Source organism: Arachis hypogaea, chromosome 15, assembly GCF_003086295.3.
Source record: "Arachis hypogaea cultivar Tifrunner chromosome 15, arahy.Tifrunner.gnm2.J5K5, whole genome shotgun sequence".
Classification (NCBI taxonomy): domain Eukaryota; kingdom Viridiplantae; phylum Streptophyta; class Magnoliopsida; order Fabales; family Fabaceae; genus Arachis; species Arachis hypogaea.
Window position 1 is genome coordinate 159,303,477 of NC_092050.1, and position 11,908 is coordinate 159,315,384.

Sequence of the window (11,908 nt, forward strand, 5' to 3'; positions counted from 1 at the left end):
CAGAAAGCATATTGGGTATAGTCCTTCATTGTGATATTTTGGGCTATAATGGTTTTTTCTGGTCAGTTAGTAGAGATGTTTAAATTTAGTCCATCTTATTATTGGGCTTCTCCATAATAAAGGTGTTGGAACCATTTATATCAAGCCCAATCCAATTCCAACTTTCAACCAAGAAAAAAATATATAATTACACTTGAGAGTTCCATTTGCTAGCACTACTCCCTTTTTTTTTAAAATATTATTTATATATTAAAATCGACCACTAAAATTAATTATCATATATTTTTATATAAATATATATATAATTTAATTTATTTTAAATATATATTTTATATTTTAATATGTGTTATATATTAGTCACTAAATTTGATTTTAGTATCAAATATGATTGTTTTTTTTTTTTTTGGAAGAGGAAAGTTGTTTAGTGTGTTAGCAGAGAAAATGCCGTGACCAAAGAAATTCAATAAAGTGTTAATACATATAATTAGATATAAATTTAATTTTCAGATATTTTACCGTCGGTATAAAAGAATTTTATATATGTAACTAATCGTATATTATCACTTATATATAGACTTATTCTTAAATATTTTTTATTAAATAAAGAGTGTTGCAATTTTTGTTAATTAAATAAATTTTATCTCTTTATTTATTATATTTTACATCAATAATTTAAATTTATAATTTTAAATTTATAGTTAAGATTTAATAATTCAGAGTTTAAGATTTACGATATAGATTTAGAATTTAGAATTTAGCATTTATAATTTACAATTCCGAATTTAAAAAGTGCTGTACTTTTTTTTTAATAATACATTAGCATTTGTCGTAAAAAGTAACTTATTTTAGAATTTATCGTCTAATTTATAGGATTATTCTGGGTTTATTGATTCTTTAGTGTTAAAAATTCGAGATATCATGTCTTGAAATAGCGTGGTGATTTTCGATTGATCTTAAGAGATGTAAATACAGTAGCAGACATCATGGCAAAAACTGCAATGAAGATCTTTTCTTTCCAAGTAAAACTTCTATTGCTTTGGAAAAAATTTGAGAATAGTATTAAATGAAACTGTCTTTCTTAAGCAGTTTTTTATTTATTTTTTCTTTCTTAGTTGTTGTTTATTTTCTTTTAAGTCATCCAAAAAAACATTACTAGTATGTATGTGTGTGTTATAGATGAAACGCATCTGATAACTTTGAACATGGATGGCATATTACAAATGGAATCCATTTATGATTCACCGTGGAATGCACTAAACTCTATCAAGCAGACAAAAGCATAAAATGTTAATTAACTATTTTGGCCTACTAATTAACCCGTACACGCATTTTATATATGTCGTCGTTATTTATTGACTTAATAATAAAAGTGTCCATCTATTTATCCATCTATCTTAATGTTCTGTCTATCACTCTATCTACAAATTCCAACAAACAAAATGTCATGGAATTCGATTTGGTCAACTCTAGACAAGATAAGACTCCATGGCTCCTTATCATTTGCCACAACATAAACTACTTTATTGCATTCTTTTGAAGGTTAATAATTAAAAAAACAAAACATTGTGATCATTCATCATTGCTAAGGGTACGACTCAACATTGTACCCTAATTAAGGGGCATGCAAATGGCCCAATACTGCTCACTCTCTCTTACAATACAATAACATAAATATATAATTATTTCTGCATTTTTTTTATTAATTTAAGTTTTTAAATTAAGTAATTGATGTCAAAAAATTATTTTATATATTTTTAGTGCCATATGACATTATAAAACCAATAATACTGATCAAGCTAAGGTTAGGGTTAACAATGGGTAGGGTAGGGTAGGGTTTGGATCCTATTTTAATTCTATCTGCGGGTTAAAAATTTTATTAAAACTCTACTCTACCTTATTCGTGGATTGAGAATCTCTTAACCCTAATCCTATCCGTACCCTAAAATTCTAAATCCTACCCTATCCTATCCTATCCGCAGAAATATCAAATTTTTTTAAAGTAAATATAAAATTCAATTATTTTAAATTTTATACATAGTAATAACATAAAAAATAAAAAAAACTAATGCTCTAAATTACTAAATTAACTAACTAGTTTTGTGATTGTTCATTTATTGTAAGTCATTACATAAGAGATGTTATGAGTTCAACTTTTACTTTCTTCACTATATACCTAATTTTTAAAAAATATGTATTATATATGAAGTGTGTATAGAGTAGGATAGGGTACACCCTAAACCCGTACCCGACCCGCAGCGAGTCGAGTAGCCTACCCTACTCGAACGGGTTGGACCGAATTGGGTACCCGTGGGTAAGGTATGAATTGCCAACCCTAATCAAGACATAGATTATATTGATAGTGGTATTTTCTATTTTATTAGTAAATTATTTATATATATGAAAGTCTGTAAAAAAAAATTGTATATATAAAATTAACATATATACTATAGAAATTAAAGTTATGTCTAAATACGGCCATTCGTTTATTTAATTATTTTTGTTCAAGCCAGAAAATAGAAGAAAGAATGAATATAGAATTATAGATACATAAATAATATACATTTTGGCATAGGTTCAAAACTATCTTTTCATTTTTATTAGTTTTCTATTTTAATTTGCAATTTATTCATCAAATAAAGTATATATGTATACTTCTTGATAAATGTTATTACTGGTTATTAACAGTTTAACACATCACTGAAATTGTAATTTATACAATTATTTTTTAAACGAAATACACAAATTAAAAAAGTTTGTACATGTAAAAAGCAGTAATTTAATAAAGTAAAACCTACATATATACATAAATGATTAAGGAATCTTGCTAAGTAGTTAGTGAAATTTCATCTTTTTTGCATGCTATAGAATAGGATCTTTTTCTTTTTTTCGTTTTGAGCCTTTCTTATCCAACTTTCTTGGTTCTTTTTTAAGAGTTGGACTAATATGGTAGGATTCCTTACCTTGTTCGTGTGATGTTCATGCATTTCTTTGACCACCCATAAAACAACAATATAATAAATTTAAAAATATTATTATTCGTACACTAAAATTAACTACTAAAATCAGTTATCAATATATTTATATATAAATACATATATATAATTTATTTTTAATATATATTTATATTTCAACATATATTTTATATTAAACTAACTTTAATGAGTGTTTTGATATACACGTAACATAATCGTCTCTATGGTTGTTAATTAATGCCATGCAATAATTGTCACCATGCATTATTATTCTTGAAAACCTCTCATTCACCTTTCTATCTTTCTTTCTTTCTTTATTTCTTTCTTTTCATTTTCTTTTCTTTTCTATTTGTTTATGTAATACAAGAATAATATGTAATAGTGTATCATACATATACCTTTAAATTTATGTCAAGATGTCTAATAAAAGATAGGAATCTCCAACTTTAAATTAATTGAAAATTGAAAGGCGCAAGGTCCTTATTGAAACAAATGTGCAAACTATATAGTTTAAAATTGCCTTATATATATATATATATATATATATTTAAAAAATGTTTTAACATTTAACGAAACATCATGCAACTTTAATTTATTCATTATTAGTCACATTCTCTTTATTCGAACTTGACTATCACAGTGTCTTCAATCAAGCTTAGCTTTTCTGCTTTAATTAATTTTGTTTACTTTTTGTTTTGCTTTATATAATAGTTGGAAAACCATTAATAAGATTCTTAATAATATTGTTTACGCCATTTATCTGATCAAATATATAGCTTATAGCTTATATGATGACATTTTGGGGGTAGTTAATAAAACTATTTTGAGGACCAATAAGCAAGCATCATAGCAGTCGTATGCTTTAATTAATTAATTTAAATCAAGCATCATACCAGTTGGGGGTAGTAATAGCAATGTGATTAAAGATCAAGATCAAGATGATGTGAATAGTTAGTGTTGTTTGTGAGGATTCTGTTTTAGGACTTACTGATATAATAAAATCGGAAATATTAGAAAAACAAAAAATAATCAATCTAAATAATTTAAATTTATTTTATTTAATATTTATTTATGGTAGAATTCATTAAATAAAAAAAAAGATAATAAGTTTAGAATTATGAATGGTTAGTTGCTATATATAGTAGGTTATAGCAGCAGCATGTAATTACCAATCATAATACTCAATACAATCACAATCATTCATTATTCTCTCTAATCTCATTACTCTCTTCTCTCAAAATCCTATTAATATGTATGGTATGAAATTTGTTCAAGTAGTTATTATATTTAAAATAAAAATATTTCTACTTAAAAAATCAGTTAACAAATTAGTCTTTATATTTTTATGTATAAATACATATATTATTTAATTTATTTTTAATATATATTTTATATTCTCACGTATATTTTATACAGATAGTTGATTTAATGACTTATGTTTTATATACATCTAACATAACTGTAGTTAAAATTTTTTATGTTTTAATGACTTATGTTTTCAGAGTATTAAAAGAAAGTGTTGAAATAAAAAAAAAAAAAGGGATCACAAGAACCTTTTGTTATATATATATATATATATATATATGCTACTAATTAAAGGGCTATTATAGAGTATATCTTCATTTGTTCATTCTTTCATTGTTAGTGCAAAATGACAATGAAATCACAACAATAAAATATGTTTAATGAATTTTATTTGGTAATTATTCGGTCATAAAATCACTTATTATAAATGATTAGGTTATTAAGAAGAGTTATATAAATAATTTAATCATATTAAGTGTACATACATCAAAATCAATTTTTAAAATTAATTACTAATATAAAATACATATTAAACATAACTTAAATTATAATATATTTATACATAAATATATAATAACTGATTTGATGTTAATTTTTAACATACACATAATATTTTTATAAATAATTATATTTTTATTAGCAATTATTGTTTATAAACACTTCTTATTTTAGTACCTCTATAGTTTAAACTTTAATTAGTTACGAGATTTAATTAATTAATATACAATGCCACAATTAGCATGTTCAATAAATCATTAAACAAATTAATCTATACAGAACTTTTTGACATTATAGGATATTTGCTTCCAATAATTCTTGAGTGGAAATTAAAAAATTAAAATACCAATGTACTATACTATGTGTATGCTACTATAATGTATTTTAAAGATGTATCTGATAATTATATTATTATAACAAGAAGTAATTAATCAACTTAGTTAATCACATACACCAATAAAATGTAAAGTTAATGGATGTCATTATTATTGTAGATAATAGAATCACCTTTACTTCTCTGGGGACTTGCTTTAGAATTATTGTGGAAATCAATAATATAATGAGACAAAGTTTGTGGACCTTAGCTTATTGAATTAATCCTCACCAGTCTCATCCATTGAGCACAAGTTGGTGTCACCAAAATAGTGGAAGTAATGTTTGAAGTGCAAATCAAAATCAATGAAAATTGAAAAGAAAAACTTTGGTTTATGTCTCTGATTGGAAGAGATATTGGTATTCGTGTGGAATGCACACTCCCTCCCATTATTTATTTAAATTATCTAATTTTCTATTCCAATCATGCAATTGTTTTTTTTTTTTTTTTCTTTTTTCCTCACAATGCTTTTAGTGCTTTCCTCTTCAGCACTCCATATAAATCTTGCTTAGCTATTGAGCGCTTTTCCCCCTTCATTAATTAATTACTTCTATTTTTCAAGTTAGATTAGGTTTTGATGGGCCATTAAAATAATTTAAACAACTTATATCAAGTTTGAAGGCACTATAAGAAAATTTCACTTGCTCTTCCTATATAGACTGTAATCATTATGAATATATATGTAGATGTGAAACGAGAAAGATTTTTTTTTTTTTTTTGTAATTTTAATTTTAAGGTGAAGAATGTTTGTTATAAATTTATAAATATTTTAGATACACGTTAAAATTAATTACTAATATAGAATAATATATTTTAAAATATAAAGAGTATATCAAAAATAAATTAAATTATATATTTTTGTTAAATATATAATAACTGATTTAATAATTAATTTTTAGTGTGTATATAATATTTTTATAAATTTATATAAGCAAATTTATTTTTAAGAATATTATATACATACTAAAAATTAATTATTAAATTATTTTATATTTATATATAAATATATGTATTATTTAATTTATTCTCAATATTTATATTATATTTTAATATATATTCTATACAAGTAATTAGTTTGTGGTGGACACGTAAAGTAATTGTTTATTTTATAGTCACACTACTTATATATATTTGAAGTATATATCCATGAACTTAATTACATTTGTTACGGCCTGAAGCTAATTAAGATACATGAAGTGAGTCAATATATATATTATTGACGGAATTTTTTTAATTTTAATATCTATTTATGAGACAATATTAGGTGCTTATGCACGATTACAATATCTAAAATTAATTCTACCAACAAATATAATCTGATATTTCACTAACAAATTGGTACAAGTCACAAATCATCATCAGTTCTTAGTAGTGGTTCAAGACTTCAAGATATGATTGGGTTGATTACCCTCTCGGTTTTCTCCAAATAAAATATCTTCAACTTGAAACACACTAAGAGTTGAATAGTAACCAACCATTATCTAGTATTTGGATATATATTGTTGCTAATATATCCATTGATCAATATCAAATAATTTTACAGCTGAGTATCAATATATAATTCGAAAAATCATACAGAGACATCAAACTGTAAACTTTACCTACATATATCAATACTAATGTCTAATAGATTGTCTAAATATTTTTTCTTAGAGTCTTTCCCCCTTATGGTAAAAATATAATTATCTTTTCTTGCACTATTTTATGTTCTTTCTATTATTCCTTTTCACCCGAAGTAACTAGATTCCAAGCCTACTATGGTCAATATTAATGAGTGTAGTGTTAGATACTAATTTGTCGCAGATTAAAATTTTATTTAAAAATTTATTATTGGCCAATAAATTATTATATGTATAGAGCCAAATTGAAATTATCTATACTTGATTAAGCGAACTAGTGAACTAATTACTAGATCAACCCAAATTAACTACTCACTAAGCACATATTAAATGAGTAGTATGGTTATATATTTTATTATCCCTTATAAATTTTTTGGTTTACCCAAACGGTATCTTTCAACCCGACAAGTTAAAGATTAATCTATCGCAGATCTGAGCTCTATTTAAAAGTTTGCTGCTGACCAATGAGTTACTACATGTACAAGGCGAAATTCGAACTTCCGACACTTGCTTAAGCGAACGAGTGAGCTGATCACTCGACCAACCCAAATTGGTTATCCCTTATAAATAATCATCATTTAAATAAGAACATTCCGGTAAGATTTTTGTTTGAATATTATTCTCATAAATATTTGAAGTTGTAGACTATAATTTGAAAGCTAATAATAAGGACTCATCATGAAAAGAATATTTATATATTAATTAGCATAATGTTCCTATAAATATTAAAAATTTAATAGAAAAAAACATCTTTTCTTATTAAGAGAGTTTAGTATTTCTTCAAAAATAAATAAACATTAAAATTTTAATAAATTAATTATTCCACCTATTAAAATACATATAAATTAGCAAAAAATTAACTACCGTACTTATCGATGGATACCCCAAAAAGATTTGATAATGGCAAATTAAAGTATGTACTATATTCCACTATGTGTTATCATGATGATGAAAATATTACATGCTAACTCATCAACAAATGCATATATATATATATAATCCAACAATAATATAAGCCCAAGAATCATTTCCAATATTTCAGCAATATATTATTATGAGTGAATCATTATTCATCGTGACATAAGTCGTTATAATAGCATATTACACGTTACATGCATACATAACATACATACCCTTTTATATGCTTAAGATTCGTTGCTTTCAACCGACCCATAAATTATATATATATTAGGAACAAAAACAAGCATTACTTTACACCTTAACTAAATAGGAATCACATGATTTTTGCTTTATTTACAAATGCAACACGAAATCCTGTTGTTCTTGCTGTATTGTAACTGAAGAAACAAGGATAATGCACCTTTTTTTTTATTCCCTTGTGTTAAGTTGCATTTGCATATGACATTATATGTATCAATATCATCAATATCTTTGTCCCTTGTGTGGTTCATGCCTTCTTTGTGACTCATCTCATGAACTTTGGGTTTGGTAAAACTTACCTTAATTAATTTTATTTGGAGATAAATTACATGACGTATATACTTTGATCTCTATTAATTCTCTTCTCTCTATGGCTATTATTTGTCTCTAGTTGAATTATTATTATTTTATATACTCTTTTTATTTATTCCTTCCCAATTGGAATGTATATAAATATAGCATATGTTATGTACTAAAACTATATTTAATAGTGCTTTGTTTTCTCTTCATCATTCTCTCACTAAATAAAATTATTGAATTGTTTCTGGGATTCAATATACTATTGATTGGTGTGTAAAGTTTTTTTATCTGATCAACATTGCCTCCCATTTATGATTTGTAACTTTAAAAAAGAGGTACTATACTACTACTCTTTCTTTTTCTTTTTTTTAGTGAACAAAAGCATTATTGATATCGGTCCCTCTATGTTACCAACAGTATTTCTGTCAATTTCTGCCAACTTTTATTTATAATTGTGTTTAATGAAAGTGTCTTCGTGGATGTGTCTAATAAAAATGTCTTTTTTATGACTGTGTTTAATAGAAATATCTTTATAGATATATTTTCTTGATGTATTTTTTATATATGTGTTTAAAATATAATAATTAATTATTATTGATAATAAGTTGGCAGATAATATGTTTGTACCCTATATTTTTTCTATTGATATATAGTAATTTTGACTTTTTTTTTTTTTTGGTTCCCTGTTATGAATTACATGCCTAAAGTTATTTTAGGGTTTATACAGCAAGAAAACCCTGTAAAGCAAAAGGTTCAATATTCAATTGTTTAATTTGCAGTAAACTAAACGCAGTTTCAGTAAATAAACTACCTAATCACATTCATATCCATTAATAATAACTATGTTAATACATGAGTAATAAACTTTGCCTTAAATAATCTTCAGTCTAGCTTTTTCAATTCTTTAATAAGTGAGGCAACATTTACTATATTATTATATACCAATTTTAGAATTATAGTTGGGTTAGTTGTGTTTGAAAAATATATTTAATTAGTTTGTATTGCTTTTTGATATATTTTAAAGTGTACCTTTTTTTAAAAAAATAATGCATTTTTATTATATTTGGTTTTTTTAACAAGATGTGTTCTTTTGATAATAAATGTATATTATTTTAGAAGAAAAAGTATAAACTTTAATTTGTACTAAACCTTAGGAATAATGTTTTTAAAAAAATCACAAATATTAAGAACAAAAAATCTACTTTATTCTATATTTTATATTTTAATATATATTTTATATAAATAATTAATTTTTTTATACATATAACATAATTACTTTTTTTACATTGCATTTATTATTATATCTAAAAGTAAATTGCATATAAATATCATTTAACAATAATACTAGAAAGACAATATCTAAAGTTACTTTATATAACATAATATTTATAATTTTATATATATACTATCCGTATTTATATATTTATTACGTCTAAAATTATATAATTATTCTAATAATAATTAATAAATAATAAAATAAAATTTGAGGAAATGACAAATAAGTCCCTAATTTTTTGTCCCGTAGACATTTTCGTCCCTAACCATTAAAAAATACTTTTAAGTCCCTGACATTCACAAAACTTAGACGGATCAATCCTCTCTGACGGAGGCATTTGGACGGATCAGTCCCTGACAGAGGCATTTGGACGGAGGGACTGATCCGTCCAAATTTTGTGAAGGTCAGAGACTTAAAAGTATTTTTCAATAGTTAAAGACAAAAATGTCCATAGAACAAAATGTTAGAGACCTATTTGTCTTTTTCTCTAATTTTTTACTATTTGAACTGATTTTATTATTATTATTATTATTGATGATTTAAATAGCAATTAAGAAATGGTGGTATGGAAAATGTTTTTGGCTTTTGATGAGTGGGTTTGTCCCACATTGGCCTGCAACATAGACAAAATTTTCTTCCATAAATACCCTTCTTCATAGCGTGTGTCAACCACACTACTCTCTCCACACACACACTCTTCATCTTCTTCTTCATTCATTATTTTCTATATTCATCAAGAGTTTAATTTCTTATTACTCTTTTCCATTTTCATGGCATCAAATCAGGCTTCCCTCAATCACACCAACAAACAAGTCTTTCATAGCAACAACAACAATGACCTTGAGCAACAAGCAACAACAACAACACCACTTGAGATCATTGAAACCAAGAAGGAGGAAGAAGAAGAAGAAGATTTCTTTGACTACTCAAGAAGATCTCAATGGCTACGTGCTGCTGTTCTTGGAGCCAATGATGGGTTGGTCTCAACAGCATCACTAATGATGGGTGTTGGAGCAGTGAAACAAGACATCAAAGCCATGATCCTCACCGGTTTTGCAGGCTTAGTTGCCGGCGCTTGCAGCATGGCCATAGGTGAGTTTGTGTCTGTCTACTCGCAACTCGACGTTGAACTCGCTCAAATGAAGAGGGACAAAGAAAGAGGAAACAACAACAACAACAGCAACAGCAACAATTCTGATAAAGAAGAAGAAGAAGAAGAAGAAAGATTGCCAAACCCTTTACAAGCAGCAGCAGCATCAGCTTTGGCATTTTCTATTGGTGCAATGGTGCCATTGCTTTCTGCTTCTTTCATAAGAGAATATAAGGTGAGGCTTGGTGTGGTTGTGGCTGCTGTAACCTTTGCTTTGGTTCTGTTTGGTTGGTTAGGTGCTGTTCTTGGTAAGGTTCCTGTTTTTAGGTCTTCTTTAAGGGTTCTTCTTGGTGGTTGGATGGCCATGACTATTACTTTTGCTCTTACCAAGTTGATAGGATCAAGTGCTCTTTAAGGCGGAAATTCAGGTTCAGTCGACTTCACCTGAAGTTGATATCCGAAAGCCGTTAGATAATTTGACTGATTTGACTAAATTTTCATCTAAGTACTCTCAGATATCAACTTCACGTGAAGTCGACTTCACTTGAGTTTTCACCGTTCTTTAATTATTACTTACTTAAGGACTTAATCTTTGTCATATTATGTTAATTATTCTATAAACACCCTTTGTTATTTACTACCTATTTGATATATATGTTATTTTGAAATTTTAAGATATTCTTAAATCAACAATGTATTAAAGGAAGGCACTCATTTCCTTGTCTTTAATTTTTACTAGAAATGATGAGATGAGAGCATATAAGTTGAAGAAAATTAAAGTTGTGTTGTTACTTAGCATAAAATGAGGGTAAGGCTTTGTAGTGTTTCAAAGCCTTTTGTAATTTGTATACAAGAAGTGCTTCTTTTCATGTATGATAATTATATTGGTAATGAACTAAAGCTTATTATTATTATTATTAAGTTTAATTACTTTGTTGTTCCTATAGTTTCGTGAAATTTTTAATTAGATCTCTATATTTTTTTTCTTTCTAATTGGGTCTTGTACTAAATTTTTTTTTTCAATTAAGTCCCTCTTAGTAGTAATTGACTTAATGTTATAGGGACCCAACTAAAAAAAAAAGAATTGGTATAGAAACTTAAATAAAAGGAAAAAAAAATGTAAGGACCCAATTAAAAAAAAAATTGGTGCAAGAACTCAATTAAAAGAAAAAAGTATAGGGACCTAATTAAAAATTTTGCAAAACTATAGGGACAAGCAGAATAATTAAACTTTATTATTATTATTTAAAAGGTAATTACTTAGGTGACTACATAAAATTAATAATTAAAAATTATTATATAATAATTTAATAA

At 25.8% G+C, this 11,908-nt stretch overlaps 1 protein-coding gene across 1 annotated transcript; it reads left to right on the forward strand.

The window, feature by feature from the left end:
• The first annotated feature begins 8,425 nt into the window (after window positions 1-8,425).
• LOC112751914 (vacuolar iron transporter homolog 4) lies at window positions 8,426-11,508 on the forward strand. The gene is made up of 2 exons (XM_025801242.3): window positions 8,426-8,563; window positions 10,290-11,508. Exons 1-2 carry the CDS (start codon window positions 8,540-8,542, stop codon window positions 11,007-11,009), a joined length of 744 nt encoding a protein of 247 aa, XP_025657027.1. The 5' UTR covers window positions 8,426-8,539; the 3' UTR covers window positions 11,010-11,508.
• The last annotated feature ends 400 nt before the right edge of the window (window positions 11,509-11,908 follow it).